The 26,019-nt window shown below is 37.0% G+C and overlaps 1 protein-coding gene across 6 annotated transcripts in view; it reads right to left on the bottom strand.

The window, feature by feature from the left end:
* Window positions 1-26,019, bottom strand: part of ROBO1 (roundabout guidance receptor 1) — a 688,445-nt gene that overhangs the window by 359,035 nt on the left and 303,391 nt on the right. For 4 of the 6 annotated variants that reach the window (XM_015880144.2, XM_015880189.2, XM_015880164.2 and 1 more), the window contains exon 3: window positions 3,446-3,529. The exons of the other annotated variants lie outside the window; for them this stretch is intronic. In XM_015880144.2, coding sequence (XP_015735630.1) covers window positions 3,446-3,529 — 84 coding nt within the window. The remainder of the gene's footprint in view (window positions 1-3,445; window positions 3,530-26,019) is intronic. 6 annotated transcript variants of the gene reach the window in all.

Below are 26,019 nucleotides of genomic sequence, written 5' to 3'. Positions count from 1 at the left end.
ATGGGTGCAGTTACACCTCTTTCTAGACTTTTTCACCCTCTATTTACTTAAATTATAAATACTTTTCAAAAAGTGATTATCTTTAACATATAATAGTCTCTCCGAGTCCAGTTGTAATTAATGTGATAATAACAACCTGATAATATGCAACCATGCCACATTGTGTTGTATACGATATTACTCTATTGACTAGGGGAAAAAAAGGCTAGTTTTGTGCTATAGATGTATAGATTTTGGTGCTATACATACTAAAAATTATAAAAATCCAAATACAAACTGATCATTTTCTCACAACAACTGACTTAAATTTTATCATCACTTTCAGTGTTTATTTGAAATAGCTTGAGCTGCCACTCCTCTACTCTCCCTTAAAGTGATGTATTTCCTATTTGTTAAGTGGTTACTTCTAAAGGCAAGTATGCAGATCCAAAATGGATACATTAGCACCTTGCAAGGTACACAAAAAAATTTCTCCTGATGTTAACTGGACTTCAGGAGATCATACTGAAGCACTTTTTAACTCAGGAAGTTCCCACAAAAGCAGTGTTTTCCTTATTTGTCTCAACAACTACAGTTATGGAGAGCTAGGAAGTAGAAACATCCTATAGATGTACCACTGCTCTTAACATGCCCCCAAAAATCATGTTCCTACAGTATAACATCACTCATTAGCTGACATTTAGTTTGTGTGCATTCAGACAACATAAATACAGAATTCAAACAAAACTCTTTGTTTTTTTTGTGTGTTTGTTTTTGTTTGGTTTTGTTTGGTTTTGCTTGGTTTTGTTTTTGGCCAATAGGTCTAGACATCCTCTAGAGTCAAACTTCATGTAAATGATTTTAGGAAAGAATCAGGTAGTTTTCAGCACAAATAACTTCTGGAATGCTTTTTCTTTTGGAGTATGAAAGTCTATAGTTAAGAGAGAACAAAAAGTACATCCATAAAATCCAGGAATTCCATATTACAACATCAACTGAGCCCGTGAATTAGGAAAAATTTTAAAAAGTAACTTCACCTATGAGATTGTATTACAGCTAATATTATTTTTATAAATCCTTACTGATTGCTATAGAAGCCTGTTAGTTTAATTATAACAAATACCCCAGGGCTTTTCTATGTAAGCTAAAGTATACACACATTGTGCAAGTGATTATTATTACACAGAGAAGGAACAACAATTGATAATTAAATTTTAAAACATAAAAAAAAATAAAAAAAAAAATAAAAAAAAAAATTGGTCTTCATTCAGTGTTCATTCAAATAGAGGCACAAAGACTCCAATTAAACAGAGATGTCCTTTCAGCTTTCCTTTTTCTTCAGCTCGTGTTTGCTTCTAAGTTGATCCTGACCTTTGTGTTTTCTTGAAAAACACCTATTAAAACATGGCCTCTGAGTTAACATCCTGAGAGCCTCCAGGGAGTGACTAGATTGGGGTCTGATTTTTCCAGCCTTCCCCAATGACTCTTATTGGTCTATTGGAAGCAGGTTCAGCAGTGGCAATACAGAAGCTGACCTTGGATGTGGTGCTCATGTCCAAATGGGCATCATGGAAGGCTCATCCTAAAAGGACACAGAGGACTCCATGATCTGCTCAGACAACCTTCCCACATCCCTATGATCTGAAGGGAGCTATTGCCTTAAACATTGCCTTATACGCCTTATGCACGTACCCCCTGTTCAGGGGGACTGAGTAGTACTTGCCATCCACCTGGCTGTGCTGCAGGGCTGAGTCCCATCCCAGGGAAAGAGGCATGTCTCTACCCCTTTTCAGAAATAATGTGGTGGGCATCCTGCAGATGTGTACACATACACATAGATGTGAGGGACACAGTTTAGTGGGCAGATGATGATAGGGTTGATGATGGGACTTGTTAAACTCAGAGTACTTTTCCAACATTAATGATTCTATGAATCAATGATATCTGACAATGGGGTACCTGTGGGAGTCCCTCTTCTAGCCCTGTGGGATGTGGGGATGTGGCAACCACCCATGTCCATTCTGTGCAGGGTGTGCTGCAGGGCTGCAGCCATACCCATGCAAGGGAGGTGCCCCCAGCTAAAACTGAGGGGACTACATTAACAATACAAGCAGGTCCCAAAAAAGGCTGTTGAAACACAGGACCCAAGGACTACCATTCTCAGCCCTGTTTTCTGAAGAAAAAAATATTGCAGTACATTAAAAGAAGATGTATTTTTTGAATGAGCCCAAAGACACCAGGAAGGATAAATGTTCCAAACTCTGAGAGAGGAAGTAAAAGAAGTAAGTTTAAGGGGAGAAAAAAAAGGAATATTCAAATCGTAGCGAAGTCCAAGTGATTCACATACACCAGAGCTCCCATGTGTTTCTAAGAAGGCATCCATTTTCTTGACTCAGTATGGATTTATATTGCTTTGCCTTCTTACCCTTTTATAAAAATGTACTTTAAACTAGAATACAATTATGTGTCAAGGTTTTAAACCACATGCAGGGATGATTGCAGAGAGTAGGTGATGAAAGCTGTAATCATCTAAGTGATGTATAGCAGATCTGAACTATTCTGAATGGATGAGACATTACTCCCTCTTTTTCACCTGCTCTTCTCTTTTTATATTCAGTACGATTGTCTTATTTATGAATATTTGAATACAACACTTTGTTAAGCACTTGACTATATACACTTTTGTACAGTGTGAGCAGTAATTGTACAAGTAGTCCACTGATAAAGTATTTACCGAACACCTTTCAGTTAAATTTCCAACTCACCCTTCATTGCTGTCCAGAAATTGCTTCTATTATAAGACTTAATACTTACCTTCACAATCTAAAACTCATTGAGGTCTAGATCTTGCCAATGCTCTGGAGCAGACATCTTTCAAGAGTGCTGCACTCAGATGTTCCGTAGCTGAGTCCAGACTCAGTAGGCAGCACAGCTGCTGGAGCTGAGTGTCACTTCAAGAGCTGCAGAACTGGACCCCTAAGGGTCCCTGCTGCACCACACAGCACGATGCTGCTTATCTGGAGCCTCTTTTATTTGGCCTAGAGAGGCTTTTCTCCAGTTCATGCAAAACTGTAGTCTATGACTCTTCTTTAATTGCATCTTAGTTTCATTTTGTCTTTTTTCCCCACTGCAATACATTTTAGTTCTGTTGCTCTGAGATGATGATACCTCGTGCACTAGTATACACAATTTAAAGGAAAATAATTGGTGCATTATGTTCCTTAGTAGAAATGGATTTTAAACATTTAAATAATTGAAATAACACACAATAAAAGACAGTCATCTTGGTGAATTAAAAAGCAGAATAATTCCCAACAGTACTAACAGCATTGAGCTTCAAGGGTAATGGGGAAAGAAAGCCAGCCCGCAATGATGGTTAAAAAATGTGTACGGGTGTTAATGGTAGATGTGGTTGGAAAGTGTCATAAGGAGGCAGTCAGGAGAAGTTTGGAAAGATGCACTCTACCTGTGTAGCCCAGCGAATTGTCACCATTATCAGAGGTGGGGAGTGGCGTCCCGCTGTCGTTCCCCCTCTCTAGGTCGTCAGAGTCTGTCGGAAACAACACCAGAGCTGCTGATGGGGTCACAGGAGTAACAGGAGTTGCCATTTCGATCAAAACACGTCCAGACACAATTAAATCCACACATGACAGCATGAGCCAAAGGGCCAGCGCGCGGCGCACGGTGTTCTCCCAACTGCATGGTGATGCCCGACGTAAACCGGCCGGCATTGCCCCAGGCCCCCAAATACTGCCTGCTGCCCCTTGCTGCCCTCCCAGCTTTCCTGCCCCTTGCCTCCCTCTCTGCAGTCTGTGCTGTGCAGCACCCGGCCCACCAGCTTGTACAGGCTGCTGTGAGCATATGGGGACAGGGAGGCAGGGGAGCTGAATGCTAGCATTGCTAATTTTCCACCTTATTGTTAATCAAAGCTATTGACTGTGATCACTCGCCATCATCGCTCCATCTCCTGGCAATTACGGACCCAGGGGACTTCACCTCTTTGTGGGGAGAAGCTGGGAGGGGGTGAATGTGTCTTGGTGAGCAAGGGGGGCTGTTCTGCCTCTTCTGCAAGATGGGGCAGGTCTCCCCTCTCAAAGGGCAATAGTTTAGCAGCAGAAGAAAAGCAAGATGCATTTTCTGAGCTGAAAGATGCTCGCAAATTTTCACGTCACATTTGAAAAAAGAAAAAAAAAGAAAAAGAAAAAAGGAAAGGAAGGCATCTGGTCAGCTAAACACATAAATGAACATGTTTTAAGACTCCAAGATAAATTGCTGATCAAAACGCCATAAAGCACTGTGAAGGTAACCCATAATAATGAAGTAAATAATTCAAAGCAAAAAATAAAACCAGAATCCCAGTGGCTTTGGAAACAAAACAGCACAACCCAAAGGAATTTGTTGTCAATATCAAAATACCTTCTTACTCTCATCCGTTAATGTAAAGCTGTAAATAAAACTTTAATTCTATATATATATATATTTTAATCTGCTTTTGATATCACAATGTTCAACAGATAATGCCTAGAAAAACATGTTTTGGTTAAAAAGCTGCAAGAAGCAAATCTGTTCCCAAGAATAGCATTAACACAATAGGCTGCACTTCTTTTTTCTTGTTGATGGGTCTAAAAAATTGATAATTTTAAAGAACATGAATAGAAAAGATTTTTTACACATACACACACAAACAGACGTAGACTTCCATGATGACTGAAAGTAATTGATCTATTTCAGTAAATGGTACATACTGCTAAAAACATGTTGCATTTACACAACTCCTAAAGGAAAAATGCATGAAATTGAAATACAGAAAACATAGTTTATTTTGTTTTGTTTTCTTTCGTTTTCTGGTTGCAAAGTTTTACTGGCTCTGTTCATACAGTGTTTAAAATGTGATACTGAACATTCATATTCTCCATTTGTGTACAAAAAAAATCATAAATCCAGACCTTTTCTAAGGAATTCTTAAAGAAAAACAATCAATCAAACAAACAAACAAAATGAAATCTTCAAGACTAACAAGCTTAAAGGATTAGATACTCTGGGAAAAATTAAAAATAAAATAAAAAAAAAACCTTAAAAAAATAGTCAATTAAAAGAATTGACAGCATGTCTTTTAAACTACTGTTACAAAAATTAACATGAACAAACAAACACTAAACAACACACAATGCTAAGATGGTGTTTCATCATGGCAGATGCAAAAAGTGAAATACATTCATTTAGTGATCAATTCATCTTTGCTGACTCACTAATGGCCAATGTCATGCACATCTTTAAAGCCTACTCTGGAAATGGCTGTTGAGTGAATGGTTCAACATTCTCCTTCTCTAGATTGCTCGCCTATTTGCATTCAAGGGTTGTCTAGGTCAGAGCTTTAAATTACAGCAGTAAAGAAGAGAAAGATGGGACTTCTTTATTAAAATAAGATCCAGAGCCTGTGCCTAAAATCTTTTGGGAAATTGTTTATAACCAACGACAGAAAACTCAGACTGAGATTTCAAGCAACAAACCTGCTGATCATCATGTTGAAAGATAATTGCCTTCTAGGAGATTTAACCAAAATCAAGATAATTAAGAAGAAAGATGTGTAGAAAACTCCTCTCATGTTCTCATGCAAGCCTAAGGTGTGATGTTGTGCAAAATATGACTGCAAATGGAATTGGTCTATTCTATCCAAGATACTGCTTAGGAAAAAACATTCCCAGGAGAGGGCCAACATCCTCGTGAAAGACATCTAAAAGATGCTCACATCCTTCAGTGAGGCCTACATTGCAGGGTTAAACAGGAGCAGTCTCCATTTCAGGATTCCTGTGAATTTGCTCCAGCCAATAGCAGGTCTAAAATGAGGCTACAACTGTTAGCAGTCACTTAGGCTTGAAAATTTTGCCTTCACTCCCAGCAGTGATTGAAATGAGGGGGTTAGCCTATTTTTAACCCTACTTGTATTTACATGGTGTCTGCTAATGAGAATACATTTTTTCCATAACATATTAGATACAGATTTTTCACTCGCATCTTCTTTGAGAAGTTCAACTTTTCAAGTTGGTCAAAAATATGATATTCATCCAGTGTTACATTACATGTGAAAACTGCTTTTGCTAAAGACAATCATAGAAGTTCAGTTCTTGCTGTTGGTGAATTCTCCCCATTTTGCTGAAGAATAACTCTGCACTTCTGCATTTAGCGATTTAGCCCCTTGCACTGGGCTGAACTTAATTGTAGCCCTATCACAAGATCTAGCTTCACACAATTGACTTAAATGGTACGTTTCACCATAAAACTGCTACGAAGGCATTTCACTGAATGTGTGACGAAAGGCCTGAGAGTTAAGATATGATGCATTTCCCTTGACTTGTTGTAGGCTCAGGCAATTTTCTATTTGGCTATGCTAAACATAATGAATAATTTCAGATCACTACACTATTTGAACTAGTTGCCATACAAAACAAAACAAACAAACAAACAAATAAATAAATAGATGGAAGGAAATGAATGTGATAATCTGGAAAATTCAAATGATGCATGAAAAATTTACACCTTGTTCCAAGTCAAAGAAGGTACTGAACTCAGGTAAATGCCACAATCACTTTATAGCAAGGCTCTTATTTATTTCCAAATAATATAATGGGGTAGAGGCTACACAAAAATGACAGAAACGTCTGCCAAAACACCTCTCCAGTGAAGATGGATGTCTTAGCTGAACTTCATAATCTCAAAATCAGAAGAGATTTGAGCTACAGCTTCTGATTAATTACTTTTAGTTTTAAGAGTGTAAAACTGCAGAAACAGTATAGTGTAAAACTGCAGAAATAGTAGAAAAAGTAAAATAATATTTTTCTTTCATTTTTTTTTTTTTCCCCCAAACAAGCTAGTTTGTTCCAAAAGTGTATGTCTTGGAAGAAGACAACAAAAAGTGTTGCCTTGACTACCAGAAAGAGAAAGAACAGCAGTTATCAGTTGCTATGACACTTTCCTTTCACAGGAGCGTTTGTGATACAACTCATTAGAGAAGCAAAACCCCCTCACCATGATGAAAAAAGTCTGATTTATTCTTTCCATAGCCATCTCTGGAGCCACTATTTATTAAATTAACCAAGTATCTCATGACATTAGAATAAAATCATATATTTTGACTTGACAGGAAAGTGCTATGTTTCCCAACAGTGAATGGTCTAGTGCAGCCCAACCTCAGATGCCACCTGCAAAGCAGCAAGAGGATTTGCCTTAATCATGTAAATTATGAACAAGAGTGTCAAAATCTTTATCTATGTATGGAATCTTGTTCACTGAAATTTCCACTTAAAAATCTTTAACTTAATCAATTTTATTGGACTGCAGCAGTATCCACTAAACACAATGTATGCTTTGATTTACACATCTTTAAGTATATCTAAAATGGTCGGAAAATCCAAATACTAACTAGCCTGCTTTTCATTACCTCACCTACTACAGCACCTAAAATTGATCATTTGCATCTACTTTCACATGGCTGGTGCAACCGTAGCCTCAAATATTGTTTTAAACATGCTTTTCGGTCTCTGTAATCATTTTATTTTATTTTTTTCCCCACCAGTAACAGAAAGTTAAACCATCAGTTACTGCTTCTTCTGTACCAGTGAGATATGTCTATACGACAAGACTTATTGAAGATGAATTCTTAAAAGTCCCTAAATGATTCAGTATTGATTCCCCAGTCCATCTGCCCAGATGACACAAACAATGCTGAAAAGATCTGAGCAGGCGCCACTTCTTACTACTGTGGGAGTCTTGTATATGAAATACTACCCTGATCATACCTTATCATACCTGCTGAACAATGCCTGACTACAAAAACAGCAATTGCTGCATTACTTTATTAAATTACATACCACTCCTTTATTTTTTGCTCTGTTTCTCTAACCTTCACAACCATCAACTTAACGGTACAAAATTTGGAGGAAATATCACGAGTAGGATTTGCAAATGACCCTTAATAAAATATTAGGGTGAAGCAAATGAATATAAACTACTATCGATATTAGAATTGTGTTCTACAAATTGGATCAATTTCCATTGATTCCCTTCTACTGATACAGATGAAAAAAAAAAAAAAAAAAAAAAAAAAAAAGAAAGAAAAAAAAAGCAGGACAGGCCACCAGAGATTAAGTTGAGGAAAAAAAAAATAGTAGCCTGTTTCTTCAGTAATTTGATTTATTCTGGTTATCTTCACTGGATTTACATTAGAAATACCTTAGAACACGTCTTACTTCTACACTTCTACTTCTACGTATTTAATTCTATTCCTTAGTTATTTATAATGATAAAACAGTTTATTCTATAAATATATAGTTAAGTAATGGTAGCTTCTCAGTGAGAACTACTGCTTAGATTAATATATCTGTGAAAACTAGCTTTTGTGAAAGGAAATATAAAATTATGTATGTATTCACTCAGGAAAAAAAAAACAAACAAACAACAATGAAAAGGAAGGGAAGGGAAGGGAAGGGAAGGGAAGGGAAGGGAAGGGAAGGGAAGGGAAGGGAAGGGAAGGGAAGGAAGGGAAAGGGAAGGGAAGGGAAGGGAAGGAAGGAAGGGAAGGAAGGGAAGGGAAGGAAGGAAGGGAAGGGAAGGGAAGGAAGGAAGGGAAGGAAGGGAAGGAAGGGAAGGGAAGGGAAGGGAAGGGAAGGGAAGGAAAGGGAAGGAAGGAAGGAGGAAGGGAAAAGGGAAGGGAAGGAAGGAAGGGAAGGGAAGGGGAAGGAAAGGAAGGAAGGAAAGGAAAGGAAAGGAAAGGAAAGGAAAGGAAAGGAAAGGAAAGGAAAGGAAAGGAAAGGAAAGGAAAGGAAAGGAAAGGAAAGGAAAGGAAAAAGAAAACACCAAAAAAAGAGACAAGCTTTCAAGTATGTAGACTTATTCCTCACATATGGATGAAAAGGAAAAACTTGAAGCTAATATGAAGAACTGGGAATAATTAAGCCATTCTTATACAATCACAACTACACTGCATTCTACTTCAGAAGCTTATGTTGTACATGGCTAATCAATTTGGAAACTATCCTTTCCAATGCTTTGTATTAGCTGGAGAGAAATACAGTATTATTTTTAATAAGAATTAATACCACAACTTTCTATAGACATAATCACATTCACCCAGTGCTCTAACTTCTTTAAAGTAGATAACTTTAGGGAATTATGACCATTTTCACCAGCTGAGGTTATTCAGAAGTAATTAACAAGTTCTTCATTAAAAGTTACACTGCTTGCCTGCCTGCCTCATCTTAAAAGTTAAGAATGGTTTAAGCTAAGGGAAAATGGGAAGAATTTGCTCTCATATAATGTTACAAATTAATCCATAAAGATGCTTTTAATTAATAATTTATACTACTATGGTCTAGCATCTTAATATTTATGTTTCTAAAAATAAAACACACATTTTCACACAGGTATAGAAACATTAATAACTAGGCAGAAGAAAAAACAATTCTGATGAGAACAGACATATTTTGTCTTCAAAAAAACAATACATACAACTGAAATCTTGACAGTAACAGAAGTTGTTAAATAGCTTGCCATCCCTTAATTTCAATGCTACATTCAATAAAAGCCATTAAATCAGGATTAAGTAATTAATTAAGAGGTTACTTGGAATTATGCAAAAGCATGTGGCCAGTGATCAATCTCTTTGTATTTATTTACAATGGCTACTTTGAAAGTAATGCCTCTTATTTTATTATGTTGGCCCACAATATCAGATGTGGATATTGGTGGTGTATCAGTAGAGGTTGAACCTTCCCATCAATATTCTGTTACATCTTGCTTCTGTATGACAGATGGCAGCAGAGGGGCAGTCTGACAAAATGGCGCTTGACAAGGCAGTGCAGATGAGGCAGAAAAAATGGTGCTCACTGACATTCATCAATGCTTGCTGAATGTTTATGGAGACCAAACAGTGGATGTGAGTACACTGAGGTGGTGGATGGTGCACTTCAGCAGTAGGGACAGCAAAACTGGATCACCTCCACCAAAGCAGATTTTTATGAACACAGCATGCAGGCTCCTGTTCATTGCTGGCAAAAATGCATAATGGCGGTGACTTTGTAGAAAAAAATGTTTTGTAGCTGAGAGTTTGCTCTGTCAAGCAGCGCTATTGTGCTCTTTCTATCTGTTGTAATTTCCATTGAAAATAAGTAGGGACCTTTAGCCTATCTTCTGTGTAAAGCAAGATCAGTGATTACCATAACTTACAGGGTGATCTGATGATTAAACAAAGGAGGTTTTGACCCTGTCATAGTTTACAGTTAAAATCCTTGTGGTCTAAGAAGAACTTCATTTAGAATTAGAATTGTACACTGGTGATTTTGTAGTGAACACTGCAAACTAAAAGGCAAATTACAATGTAAACAAATGACATGGAGTGGAAAAACATACCGTGTCAATCAATACAGCACTATATGAATAAATTTACAGTAAGCTACAAATGCCATCAAATCACTTATACATTTGCACACAAAGTAGTAGTAAGCTGAGTGTCCAGAATTCCCCTTCCTATTAATCTTCCATGACAGCAAATTAGCTGGAGATATCAAGTGATTCTCACTTGCAATTTAACTTCTTTTCTTAACCCAAAGAATGCTTTCTTTTTTTTTTTCTCAAACTAAATGGAAGCAAGTACTTCTGGGAAGGTTTTGTCTTCTGTTATTAGATCACAGGGGTTCTCTCTGAAAAGCTTTTCCTAAGAGCTATCACTTTTGAGCCACATAATGAAATGTGCCTTCCTATAATGGAAGATTTTTTAAGTTCATTCCTTAGAGAGAAGAGCAGCCATACAACAGGTGTCCCTCCTTTCTTTGTTTACCTGAGCTGAATACTAGCTAGTAAAAATCATATCCTTAAGAAAACAAATGACCAAGCATGTAAGCATTTGCCTGGAAAATTTGATATTAGGCTGAAGTCCTTTCTTGTTAAAGCAGCAAAATGCTCCCATTGACTGTATTCAGGGTTCTGTTAGCACAGCTGTGAATACTTCAGGGAAACAGGAGAAAGAGACACAAATAGAGAATTAGCAATTATTATCTAGGTCATAATGGAACATACACGTGTCTCAATCAACTTAAAAATTCAGCATCTAAACCAGGAAAGCTTTGTAGAGTGGTAGTATGTTAATTTAACAGTTTACAGTAGTTTGTTAGCATCTTCCAGCTGGAAATCTCATTTTTCAAGGTGATTAATGTCAGCCCCAAAAGAAAGCATGGGGTCAAAAATTACTCTGAGTTTACAAACTCAAAATCCAGACAAAACAGTACTACAATGAAATGAAACATATAACAAAAATTTCAAATTTTTTTTTTTCTATCTTATCTTATTTGGCATTAATTCTGCAGAGCTGAAATCGCAGCAAGAAATCACACAACACAGCAAGTTACGCTTGTGTTTACAAGGATCTACAGATATCTCTAGATAATGTCAGTTTGTAATACCATGTACATTGAGCATGGGAATTACTAGCTAGGGGCAGTAATTTTTAAACCAAATAAAACCTTCAATATATCCATGGGAATCTCTGAAATAATTAGAACTTTAACTGAAAGCAGAGACCCCAAGTAGTAAAGAATGAACGCTGCAAAATGATATGTTTTAAGCTACACAGACATGAAGAGAACAATGCCAGTGTAAATAACAAAAGCACCTACATCAAAACTGTGATGAACAAGAGCATGAAAATGGCCAAGACAGACTAAATCCCACATCCATGTTGAAAAACTTACTCTGACTTTCAGATAAACTGCTCTATAAGGCATAACTTTATCAGAAACTTCACTTTCTGTGATGGTAGAGACAGAACAATATCTAATGAAGAAGTGGAAGGAAATCATACATCACCTCTAAAAAGTAAAACCAGTAAACCTATAGTGCTGGAGATCAGGAAATTAGACTTTTCACAGTAAGGGACTCATTCATCATCACAGCAATGAACTGAAAATGGAACCACAGATGACAAAGAGTATCTTGTGTCTGATTTACTTACTAAGTGTTTCCAGAGTATATCATTGCTAGCCAGGACACAGCTTTAATGTCACTTAACTAGAGTATAACATTGTGTAGGAAGTAAGAGTGAGAGCTTGAAGAAAGAAAAAATACTTTAGCAAGCTCCAATTGTTTGTTTGTCCTAACTTTGTTACATGTGTTGGTGCAGCTGCTTTGAGCAGGAAATAAAAAATACTTCTGAAGCAATATTATATGTATCATATGTTGCAAGCATGATTGGTTCCATATTGCTGGGGCCCCTGGGCACCTCTAGCCGAGTTCATCAGCAAATTTTAATATGTCAGACTGCATAAAAGTCAGAAGTAGAAGCTTTATCCTGAAGGGTAGGGATCCAGCACAGAAACTCCAACAGGGAAGATGATGTTTTGGCTTCAACCTGAGCACCAAGTGCTCCCTTGGGCTCGTGATGAAGGGAATTAGGCAGAGCCCTAAGGTGACTGCCGGCAGTCTCCTCCAAACTCCTTTATGTCCTGGTGCTCTCAGAGACCCTCTTCATAAGCTCACAGCTGGACCTCAACATGGGAATCCCAGACTGCAACTCAGTGGTTCCTGAAACTGAGTGGTAGTGGGGCTGGCAGACCCTAGCCCTTGCTGGGCAACCGTCTCTCAGACCATAGCAGAAGTGTCAACATTCTAATCAAATGCCCCTTGGTAACATTTTTCCTATATGGACTCTGAGGAAACCTATGATCAGCTTAGGTCTTTAGCAGAAAACAGTTCATTGCAATGAATCGTTAATATTTACTTTTAAAACTCAAGAGATGGAGCACAATACAAATGTACCACAAAACAGAAGGTACCAGAAGATCAATCCACTGATAAGCATGGAGCTGTAGAACCAGATCTGTGCACATAACCTATCAATTACAAACAAATGGTGGCTCACAATTCAGTGATACATGATTCCTACTGCTAAATTTAAGGCAACAGTCTTGTTAGTTTGGATCTTCATCACATTAAAATATTAAACAACTCAAGTTACTGTAACTAGCACACTAAATTTCTATCATAGAACAGACTGAAAAAGTCGAACATTTCAGATACAGACTTTAAAATTACTTCATTTACCTACAGGTATGAAAAAATATGGAAAAAGTAAATGTAAGAGAATGAAATAAACATACAAGAACCTAAACAAAGAAAATCATATTAACCATATAAAAGGCAATTAATCATTTTTCATTTTTATGTTTGGAGACCAGACAACAGAAAATTCCTGGAGAAATGTTGTAATTTCAGAAGGTGTGGGATGAGAAAAAAAACAAGACTGACACTTGGGATCAAATAACAAATCAAACTGATCTGACATTGAACACTGCTTAGAAAGTAAAATGAGAATAAGTAGAATGGTATTATTTTATTACACCAATGCAAGGTCTCAACTAGAAAAACTTGCCTCAGAAGATGGTGAGGAAATTTAAACTTTATAACAAAAGATGTAGTGCTGATTTTACCATGTTATTTCTATTAAACATGATTTACAGATATCTAACTCTACTGAAACTTGTGCTGTTGTTTCCTGACTGGAGAGTGACCAAGGAAATGTGATATTATCTTGGAGGCAAAATGCTAGACATAAAGAAGCTGCAAGTGTATGTAAATGCTCAAAGCTGAATATAACTGAAACATTAAACAAGTCAGTGAAAGAATTCCCATCCAAGATAACGACAATTTCAGGCTCACTTCAGCAGAATCTTCTAAAATTTTAAAAATTGTGAATTTTCTTAGCTACACCAAGAAAGGAAAACAAAAATATTTGTCACTGGAAATAATGTAATTAAAATAAAAGTAATCCAGAATGTTTTCCATCCAGGTTTTAGTTTTCTTAATAACCACATGGTAAACGACCATTTCATTGCTATTTATTTCATAGCTGTTTCTGAAAACATGTTTAGGTTTAGATGAGAATGCATTGGTACATAAAACATATGTAATTCATGTTGCTGATCAAAGGTAAACTGGGTAAAAAAATGACACTAAACAAAGAAGAAAAAAGAAATATTCTCACAAGCACTGACTGAACATTAACTGGCTTTATACTGATTGACACCAATGCCTAAGAAGTCTCCCTAGTCTGCCCAAGCTCTTCTCATCAGCCTGAAACTTGAACAAATTTATGTTTGATGAGACTCAGGCTAAGTCTATCTCAGGGTCCTGGCCCCCCAGTCACCAAACCAAAGTCCTAGACAAAACTTCCCCTGATTTCCTCACAGCCTCCAGCCACTGGTACCTTTCTCAAGGAAACCAAAAGGTCAGAGAGAAGGTGGTACTTGGAGCTAATGTGGAGACCAAAGGTAACATTACAGACATAGCTTTGAGAGAACTTCCATCTATAATCAAGACTTTGGTTGAGATTATCAAGTGAATTCAGAAGACTCTATAGAAGCATGTGCAAGAGATGCAGACAGTGTGATAACAGAAACCTTGTTCTTTACTAAGTCAGATGAAAATAAAAGCGCGAAGCTCATTTGCATGGCAAATCAGATGATCGTTCTATATTGATAACTTCAATGGCTACTCTGAATATGAATTACCCATTTCACAAATCTGAATGAATGACTCCAGTTCTGCAATGTGAACAATTATAAAGATTCTTACAACCAGAAAAAAAAAAAAAAAAGAAAAAAAAAAAAAAAGGCAATTCAGAAGGAGAAAAAAATCCCATGATGATTTTTCTGAAGGCAAAGTATCAAAGAAAATTTTGTTGAATTCAGTCTGGTCCCTCATTTATCATATCCAGTGAGTGAGTCAGTTAATGACTATACTGATTCTGTATTGTGTACATTTTGATATACAGCTGCACTGAATGTAACCATAAGATATTAATTTCAGAGGAAAACGATTTGATGATAAATACTCAAAGGTGCAGTTAAGAATAATCATTATACAGTACATTTCTTGTACTGAAGTTATAGGGCATATCTATTTAATTGAAGAGGGAAATAACACATAATATGCACTAGCTGAACCCTGTAAGTAGTGTATTACTAATAATTAGAACAGACCTCAACAGCATTATAGAGTCATAGAATGTTTTAAGTTGGAAGGAGCCATTTAAGATCATCTAGTTCCAGGAGTCAGTTGAAGATTACATTCATGTAAAGTGCTACTTTTACAATAAATTTAGGAGTACTGTGTTGCTTGAAAACCTTTGATTATTCAGAGACTAATGACAAAATAGATATTTGAGATCAGGGTTACTCCAGCCTGCCAGTATCTGAAGACAGGAAGAAGGAAAGAACATGCTATTTCTACGCATATCTGATTTCACAGGCATCTTATGGAGCTCATTATTTTCCACTTTCCCTGAGCTGTAAAATGCACAGCACACAACTTACAACCTAATGTCTATCTTTTTTGAAGAAATGAGAGAAATGGAAATGATCAGTCTTCCAGAGAGGAAAGGATGTTCCACGCTTTGTGCAATTGACTTCAATCCGTCAAGAGAGACATAACGCAGACTAGAATACTATGCAACTAAAACACAGTACAACATGTCCAATACTACATATCAACACAGTATACCTTTTTAAAAAATCCTAAAACACCATTTTTTGGTTCTTTCTTAAATTTTATTTGCCTTTCAAAATATGTGCCAAGTATTCTACCTTCCTTGTTTATTCAGCTTTGAATTTCCAAGTAAATAGCACACCTGATGATGAATTCTTGATTTCTAAAACAATTCAAGCAGTTTTTATGCTATAATTCACACTTAGAAAGTGTGATCTTTGCAAGGATATTTTCCATCTTTTTTTCACCTATAAACCTCTTTCTACAGAGCAAACTTTTCCACAGTCACTTTTCCTCAATCAGTCTGGCCTTTTGCACATTTCACAATAGTTGATGTAAAAAGTAAAATGGAAGGCACATCTCTGTGAAAACTGCATTCACACTGGCTTCCATTAGGTGCTGAAAAGTCTCAGTGCTAGGAGAAGCTGCAAGGTGATGGGTGAGTGTATCTTATGATTGCTTTAATATCTTTGGAGAAAAGTAAGAGAAAGGGAGAGAGAAAGGGAGCACATTTGGTTTAGTCTGTGGCTCCTTTTAAGGAAATAATTGATTTCTTTTTTATTTTTATTGCTTGAAAAACTGAAAACAGATATCAGAGGAAAACAGAACCAGATCTCCCGTTGCAAAGACACTTAGTAAAATCTGTCTGGTTCCCTGTCTAGTGCTGAACCAACGGGAAAACCTGGGCTTGGGATGAGGCCCTGATGACTGCAGCTGGGCTGTGAGCCCTGTGGAGGTCAGGGAGGTGCGGCAGTGCCTCAGGGACAGCTCAGCAGGGCCCCAGAGCTCAGCTCCAGCTGCTGCTGATGTGAGGGAGGAGATGAAATCATAGCAGGGAGGGGGGGAACCCAGAATGTCTAAAGGGATGGAAACACCACAGCTTTGCTTTCATCCCTTCCATATTCTCAGAAATAGCTCTGGGGAGACAAAAAGCATCACTTGAAAGCCCAATTTTTCTGTCTTTATGCTATGCAAGCATTCACAGAGAATAGAAATAAAATGATAATAACCAAGTATTTAAAACAGTACAATCTGCTGCTTGAGTCCCAGTGAAGCAAGCACAACCAAATATACTTTAACTTTGTCACCAGTTATCTTAGCCAACAGCATCAGGTAACAAGCAGTTACAAGACAGCTCTCACACCTGAAAAAGACTCCAGTGCAGTCAGGAGGACAGAGACTAGAAACTTGGGAAACTGTGAAAGGGAAGAGGCACTGCAGCTTCTCCAGCCATGTCTTAGTCATTATTTTCACAATGCCAAAGTATTCTTCCAGTGCACAGAGCAGATGATGCTCAATCAATAAACAACCATGATATGTTTGATCTCTCGTTATTGTTCGTATGGATTCCAAACACTGCTCTAATGATAATTTCATTTCATTAAATGACCTTGCCTTATATCAATTGAAGTATAAATGCTGATGAGGAATCGGAATTCTTCAAAACCAACAAACTTGCAGACGCTGCTACATTTTCTCCAGAGCCCTTTGAGCTGATATGGCAATATTATCATCCCTCTATTAAACACTGAGATTTGAAACACCAGTGTAGTTCACGTCAGGTTCTCCAAAAAAATGCTATTCTCTTCAGCATTCACTACTGAAGCTTCCAGCTCCATGGTAAAAGCCTGTAAGTCTGTAGCTAGTATAACAGGGAGAAGGGAAAACCAGGGATGTTTGAAATCATTGATGATCTCTGTGCTTTGGAGCTGTTAGTCTGCTGATAGCACAAGGTGTACTAGTTTTATATTTTTAGGCAAAAAGACCCAAGAAACCAAGCAAGTAACTGCCCCATATGGGGACACCTTCTACTTTCATGAACATTATTAGGCCAATGAATAATTAGTTGATTGATTTACAAAGTAGCATTTCCAGTTCCTAGGAAAGAATTATTAAATATGACATTCTTTAGTCACTTCCACTGGACATGCTTAAATGCTGTAATAGTTAATCTATAAAATACTGAATTAGATCCATATTTAATGTCTACTTTTGCAAAATACATTTAAATGATGTTATATATGACCTAAAAAATCTAGATTTATATTTGTATGGCTAATAATAAATCAAATACAAACTTTGACTGCTTTCCTCTGTCTTTCCTCTTCTTGGTCCCTCTCTCAACAAAGCAAAAATGTCAAACCTATTTCCAAGTATGTATCTATAAGATAATTGGTTGCTGAGGCAAATTTTTTTATGTGCTGCAGAAAACATGGCCAAGTTGACAAAGGTTGATATGAGATAAGGGAGTGGTTTATGACTGATTTTTGAAGGGAAGTAAAACAAAGAATACCTGACTCTAGAGAATGTTTTGGCTCTTTGAATTAGGATAGATTATGGAAAAGGAATTCTTTTGGAGAGAGAGACATTTTGAAAGAAAGTTGTCTCACCTGGAAACTACCTCAGCTACTAAGTTCTGAATTTAAATATCTTAATCTGTTATGTTCTTGCTGAAATAAAAAGCTCTTAAATCATAAAATATACATGCCCATATAGAACTGAAATGTATCTAATGTATTTGTTATTACTATAACTACAGTATCAAAAATATTCCTGTAATAATCTCCAAAGGCCTCTTAACAAGTTATGAGGCACATAAATTTGTCTAAGATATTCCTTAACCACTTAACCTTCTTAACCACTGAAAGTTTAACAGCTGTGTACGTACAACTCTTGTCATACTAATCCTGAACTTTGAAGAGAACACTGTGTTTGCATTGCAATTAAATACTGAGAAACATCGGCTGCTGCACCTTGTTAAAGAAATACTTTTATTAAGTCTAACTTCACCTCTGCTCATGACTGCAAGCACTTTGACGAGTGTGTATTCAGTGTTTTGTAAAATAATAGTTTATTGCTCATAACACAATTTGTGTTTCAGGGGCAATGACAAGGGTTTTCTTTGACATGGAAAAAAACTGATACCAATATATTGCGTGCTAAAATACAAGTCTCTTAAATGATCTTAAATTTCATCTTACAAACTCAACTTAGTACGAGATTTCTAAGCTACAAAATCTAACTATGTCTACCAAATACAAGCATTACATTACATGGGATTAGTTTTTAAAAGACTAGTATATTGTCATTACTATAAACTAGGGTTAAAATTGCTGTTGGCATTCCCATGGTACTACAGAATCTCCCAGAAGCATTGACACATGACAGTTTGCACTACGTCTCGGTGCAATACAAATGAGAAATACTTTCTTCCCACAGTATCACTAAAAGCAATCCATTTGAAAAATTTAATTAGTAGCTTCTACAAATGTTGGCTCAGGTTCTGCTAATTTGTACTAAGTAAGGAAATTCAAACTGAGTTTGTTGTTGTTGCTTTTAGTTCTCTTATTACGTAGAAGCACCCCTTCTAACCAAACAAATTTCTGAGATTATATCTGGTGAAGAAGACAAAATCACTTGCTATTTACTAGTATAAGGAATTAGTGACTTTTAAAATATAATGAAAAGTATAATTTGGAAAAAGTAAATGGTGATGTGGTCTAAAAATTTTGCTTTGTGAAAGCTCGGAAAGTGTCAGCATATCCAGCTTATTCTCAAAAGAAAGAAGTTCAGATTAAAAAAACCTTGGCATCTACAACTGCCATACGGAGTTTCCAAGTGTTTTTCCCTAATATAAATATAATATATTGAGTTTATTATTAGTAGTAGTAGTATTATTTTCCTGTTCCTTGTCTTCTAAATCTGGGATGAAGTGTTAAATTATTTTTGAGTTCAGAAGCTGAGAAAAATAATTAGCTTAAAAAAAACCCGCTAGCTATGATTTGAAATGGCTTTTCCAGGCATAAAACTGCACATTATTAAGGTGTTTTGGGACTTTCCATGGCTTAAGGCAAATGTTCTCCCCAGGCGAAGCTGAGGATCCATCCTTTCTCATGGTTTGAAGCTCCTGTTTCTAACCTTCATGGTTTGTTAGCCAGGTGACCTTCAACCTTTGATCCTGGGAAGACTATTAGCAGTGACTCCAGGAGATTTGCTTCAATAGCACAGCCATAGGATAACATTCCCAGATGTATTATAAATGCAACTTATCACATCATTCTACAATTAATCAGTGGAATATCACGATACACTCAGAATGTGAACAAATGTATGCTTACATATGCATGTAATAAAATATGAGATTTTAGAAGTGATAAGCCTTTTTTCTACTTTTATGTGTATTTCCCAATCACTCTAATGCAAAATAAGATTTAAACAGGTACTTTGCTTCAAGTAAAATCTTGATGTCATGACCAAGGAAAGGTCTTTAAACAGTGCTGTGCAAATCAATAACACAGGCTACAAGAGAAATCACCTGCGTGTTTCAGCAGCTTTTGTGAAACTGAGGCCAATTTGACAAAATTCCCTACTCTTCAGACTACCTTCTAACATCACAAAACTTGGGATATGTTTGGCTGTAGCAATCAGTACTTGCTGTGTTCAGAGCATTATTGTAACATCAGTAATAAACAGCATTCCAAAGCTTGGAGTTGTTTAGAAGAATTGCCACTGAGGAATAATAATAATTCCTCCATCTCCATCACTGTAATTTCCACTGGTTATATTTTTCCATTTTACTTAAATTTCTCTGTTTTATTTTCAATTATTCTTCTCTCCATAATGTTTATTTTGGGGTAAGAGGCAAAAAGGAAGCTTTCTATATGGAAAATGGATCACTAGTTATACTCTGCTGTGTTTGATCTGGTTGTAAAATGATGGTGTACCTGCAGTAGTAACATATCAAACTATGATGTCAGTAAACAATCCTCAAGTCATCCATTTTTCCATTTATAACATAACAGAAATGAAGGTGTGTGCCTGAGACAGGAGGAATTTGTGCTATGCTAATAGCTAGTGCAAAGGAAATTACAGAATAACGTTAATGCAAGTAAGATAAAGTGCCATTGTTTTACTGATTTTATGGAATTCAAAATATATATGGTTCATGCATGACACAATATGATTCAGAATAGCTGAATGAACTGAAAACAGCTGAATTTTCCTTATAAAGAATTAAGAAATGACTTACTTTCACGACAATTACAACTTACAATGGCTCCACTGACACAACTGTAACATGAACCAAATGCCCCATCTTTCCAAGACTTTTGTGCTTTCGATTATGCACTGTGAGAAGTCCAATTGACCTTATGGCTTACAAGGTTAAGCAGGCAACCATGTATTCTCTTAACAGTTTAGTTGACTTGTGGTCTAGCAAACCAAGAAAGAACTGTCAAGTCTGAAACTGAGAATTTTTGTTCAGGGGGCAATTATCTTGACTGAAAGGAAGGGAAGGATGGAGAACACGAGTAGAGTCAGGAAGACAGAAGAGGGAAGAAAAAAAGTTGTTGAGAAATAAGCTGTAGCTGCTGACTCATAGAATCATTTCTCAATGAAGTTCATGAGGATATTCAGCATGTGGATTTGGCATGCATGACTGCTGAACAGTCATGGATTAAGATCCACAGACACCATTAACATCGCTCCAAAGTTTTTAAATTCTAATGACTATGAAACCTGAAAGTTTCTCTTTTTACCTTCAATAAAGTTTGTGAGTTGCATAATATGCATTCAGAGACTCCAGACATTTTATGTGCCTATTTTAGCTAAATGGTACCCTTTGGTGATAGCATTACATAATCAATCATGAAGAAATAGGGGGGAAAAAAAATTAAAAAAAAAAAAAAAAATCCAGACTATTTTAATAAATTTAAGTAGTTAAAAAATAAAAAATAAACATTTAGTCTTTACAGCGTGAGTACTGAGGGAAATACATCAACCATAGATAAGAATAAAATCTGCTTTCACTCTTCTGATCATCCCACTCCACAGCTGATACTTTAAGACAGCAGCAGAGGCAAAACCTTTCTCTAATTTTTTCCATTGTTGTTATTAATAGAGTTCCATTATTGACAACAACACAGTTTTAAGCACCAAGATGATGTATGCAGTCCTCTGTGACGTGGTCTCCAAACACATGGTAGTACAACACAATTCATAAAATGCTTCCAATTCAGAAAACATTGAGCACATAGTTTATTTTATTCCTTAAACAGAGGTTAAGTATACATTTCATCTAAGCAAGTTTAAGCTATATCCATTTCAACAGGATTGAAGCATGTGGTTAATCAGCAGTTATATCTCTTTCATAAAAAGGATAAAAACTGTATGAATGTAAGTTCTACATTTGAATTTTGTGGCATCTTTTAAGAAAGATTTTGAAAGTGGTCTGTAAATGTGTTCATCTCTTTGGTGTATTCACCAGTCTAGTAGTTCTGGAGCATCCTATAATATTGCAGTGCATCTTCCTTATACTTTACAAAAAAATCAAAATACTTATTATATGTGAGGTCTTTCCTGTGCAATGATATGCCTACTTCCATAATTATTTGCTATTCTCTCTTTGGAGAAGAAAATGATATCTTTGAAACCTTCTAATTACAATAACAAATAAAAAGTCTTTTTCAGTAATAAGGAAGAAAACTGGCACAGAATCATAATAAAGAAAAGCCAGCTGAGGAGCCTGCTACAAAACAATACTATGTATAATTGATGTTTAATTATACAGAATTAACAAATGGCAGCAGCAGTGGTTGTATTACTTGACCAGGGATCTTTGCCAAGTCAACAAGCTGGTTTTAATGTAGGAAGTAACCCATTCAGTTATCTGGCGCCTTTGAGCAAGGCCCTGACTGCTGTGCTCTCCATCTGTGTTGCCAAAAACATTTAGTAGAAGAAAGAAATTTGTCGATTTGTTAAAGCAAGATAAATTTCTGTCATTGATTTGGGTGAATGCACCAATAAGATCATGAAAAAGTTTTCTAAATACTTTATTCATCTGGTGCCAAAGATTTAGCAGCACCATGAGAGCTCAAAATACTAATTAGTATGAATTTGCAGGGTTGATATGTTATACAATAGAATATAAAACATGTTTATTTGAATACATTATGTCCACTAACCCCTCTTCTCTCCATACACACACACTTGAAAGTATTTAAAAACATGCTTAAATATTTATGTTCTCTGGAGCCTTGTTACATAATATTCTCCCATGGTAAGCAATTAATTTGCATCTCAAAATGAACACAACTATGATGATACATATGAGAGTCTCCTGGAGAGCATCTGCTCAAGTACTCCACTCTCAACTCACCAACACAGCAGTGCTGAGCACTGGTCTCACCATGAGCTCCTGCTTTCCTGGTGCTGCTGCCAGAGGCCTGGCCTCACACACCTGTGACAAGGTGTTCTGATGCAGCAAAGACTGAATGCAACTGGAAACAGCTTCCTGGATAAACACAGAAAACCTCTGGGGAAGGAGAAGGCAACAAAAACTCCTGGAGATCCCAAATGCATTTGGCAGTCTCTCCTTTCCCTTTCTGAACTTCACATTTATGCACAGGTGTCCTTGAGGTTTGTCACCAGAACTATGGCTGCCATATTGTCAAATGAATGAGAACCTCCAATGAGAAGTATATTGATATATGCATTATATCATACAGAGCTGTTTGCAGGGAGGCAGCAGACCTATTGAAAGCCATGGAGAAATAAGCTAATCTTGTGTTATGACAGAACTGGAAATACAGATGGGAAGTAAACAGATGGGAAAGACACTGTCAACCAAACTTTTCCATAGAATTGCAAAAAATCGGGTTCACTCTATTAACTGGAGCTGGAGTTGTTAAGATCCTGACTAGCTTTCGCTTAGCCCAGATCAGGGTTTAGGTAAGAGCACGACAGACATAGTCTCATCTGAAGCCCCTGGAACAGCTCATTCAGCACTGTCTTTCTCATGAAAAGTCAGTGTCACAGGAGCCTGCTGGCAGATAAAGAGAAGCTAAGAGCAGAGAAATTCACCTTCTGCCTTCTGTGCTTCCAGGGATGACAGGGTGTGCTCAAATGAAGGACACTGATCTGCGTGGCACAGAGCTAGACGAGGGCTGTTTAAGTCAGTGCTCATTTAGCCCCGACCTTTACTGGCAGAGAACAGCAGTTTTCTCATTCCTTTATTGCTGTACTTTTTCAATGACATTTAGTATCATAAAAACTGATTCTGAAATCCACAGCGTGTTGTGTTTGGAAATAGAGAGGAAAATAAAAATGCTCCTCTGTGTGTGCCTATATCGGTATGCACCTTTACAAAGTTGAACTATTTCCAGTGCAAACACAAGTAAATCTGGATGTCCCCATATTTTCTATATTTTATAGTCCCAGTAAAACTTGATCAAAATCCACTTATACTTGTTGGTTGTGTGACTTAACCTTTAGGGTAGATTAATTAGATTAACAGACCACATACTGTAGATTCCAGTACTTCCTCAATGGCTATTAAATTACACAGAAGGAATTATGTTTTAGAGCTCTGCTTCCTTAAATCAAATTCCAGCCCTGTCACCTTTCTTTCATTTATTAGACTGCAAAGCTCTTGTTCCTTTCGTAATAAAAACCGAACCTCCTCTACATTCCATCATTAGTGCTTGAAGTCATTCATGATTACTGTGCTTAGGATCAGGTAACTAAAAAATCAGAGTTTAAACAGAGAGAATACAGTTCCTAATAGGTGCCCTACCAAAGGAATGAAAAGATGCCACACAATTTGTAAAGATGTAGCGGAGCATTTTCACTTTTACCAACCTACCTACAAGTTCTTTCCCGCACAGATCGCAGCAGGGGATGCAGAGTGGGTGCCAGTGAGGTAGAATGGTGCAGATGAGATGGGAGACAAGGAATGACAAAGAAGCCAGTTCAGTTCTTGCTGTCCTGACATGAAGAATGCTTTCTTATTAAGGCAATTTGCTGGGCAAACAGGGTTCAAGAAATACCTCTGAAGCTTACTCAGCATGTTCACTTTTTCTATCTCAAAATGTTGACCAGACCAACAAGGAAGATTTTATATGCTTGTCCTGTATTCCTAAACACCAGGGCATGTCTACTGACATGAAAAGAATATCTAGTATTTCCCATGTGTTAGAGAAACAGTGTATATCATGCATCTAGAGAGAGGAAGACAAGGTTTTGGGCAAAGCAAAAGCTTGTATCTGCCTACAAATTGTCTTCCCAAGGTATCGCAAAAACATCACAACTAAGAAACATGGATAAAGATAGCAAGTTTAAAAAAACTGAGGGGACCGCAATGTTCAGATCATTTTTCTGAAAAGGCTGCACAGCTGGAAAGAAAATGATAAGGAAAACTCTGCCCTCCTCACCTCATAAATGTGACAAGCAGACAGGAAGATGGAATCTAAAACCTGTGACACATGGACATGGCTACACACATATCATTTACTGCGCACTTGCTGATGTCCACTTTCCCACTTAAATTCCAGCATGATAACTGCTGTCAAGATTGCCAGCAGCACACAAGGCAGAAAGATTGGTGACACTTTCTTTTACACTATAAGGATGTCTAGACTTGCTCTGAGCTGTGCCACTCATTTTGATACTTAGCATACTGCTGTGCCCGGTCTCAGCTTTTAAAATACTCCAGGCACAATGAACAGTGTTTAGGATTGCCCCTTTGGGGTGCTGGAAAAGCTCATCAGCATCAAAACATCACAGTCTCCTCCTTTCTCTGCTACTCATTTCTGGTCCATCACAGTACATATTTCTGTGTTACATAACTAGCTTTCTCACTGCCGTTAACAGCTGCTGAGGATCCCTCTTTGCTCTCCATATTGCTGTTAGTACCCTCCCACCAACCCCTTCCTATCATATCCTTAAGCAGCTAAGGCAGTACTGGGCTCATAATGACAGGGCAATTAGCTTTGAGGGTAGCAACTTACCCACAATTGTACTTCTCCAAAACTATATAATCAAGCCCATATGGTTTAAGTAAATAGCAAAGTAATCTTGGAGAAAAGGCTCAATGAATAAATACAATAGGGTTCTCCACCTTTATTTAGACTGTGCTAAAAGCCATATGCTTATATATGCATTTTAAGACAAAAATAAATATATTTTTAATCCTAGTAGGGAAAGTTTCTAAGCAGCAAACGATAAGGAAAATTTGGAACAAGAGATGAGGTAACAAACCATGACAACCCACATTTGTGAGCAGAGCCCAGTAGGTAGTTGATAAGGCAATTAGGGGCAGGTGATTCTTGCCAAGAGAGTCTTGAATCTTGAGAATCTTGTGTTGGAGGGACTTCAACAGAGCCTGAAGATAAATCCAAAGGTACCTCAACTACTCAGAACTTCTCCAGAATATGAAGTGCGCACAATGTTTAGTGCAAATGACAACTTGCAAAGATCTACTACAGTCATGCCAGTGGCCAAAGTATTTATGTAAATTATCTTTTTAGCTTTGTACTTTTACATCCTGATGATGCTGACATCTTCCTGCTTTGCACAGCAGGAAGAGTGCATACTTTATACTATCTATACTTGCTGTACTAATTTGGTTGCCATTTACCTCTGAGGCTCCTTCCACAGCGAGGAGCTCCTCTGCAGTGACTCACGGTACCTAAACTGGCTGGAAAAGTCAGACTTCATTCATTATGTACTTGT

This window comes from Coturnix japonica, chromosome 1 (genome assembly GCF_001577835.2).
Source record: "Coturnix japonica isolate 7356 chromosome 1, Coturnix japonica 2.1, whole genome shotgun sequence".
Classification (NCBI taxonomy): Eukaryota; Metazoa; Chordata; class Aves; order Galliformes; family Phasianidae; genus Coturnix; species Coturnix japonica.
Note: the sequence above shows the minus strand (reverse complement) of the source record. Positions and strands in the feature narration are given on the sequence as shown.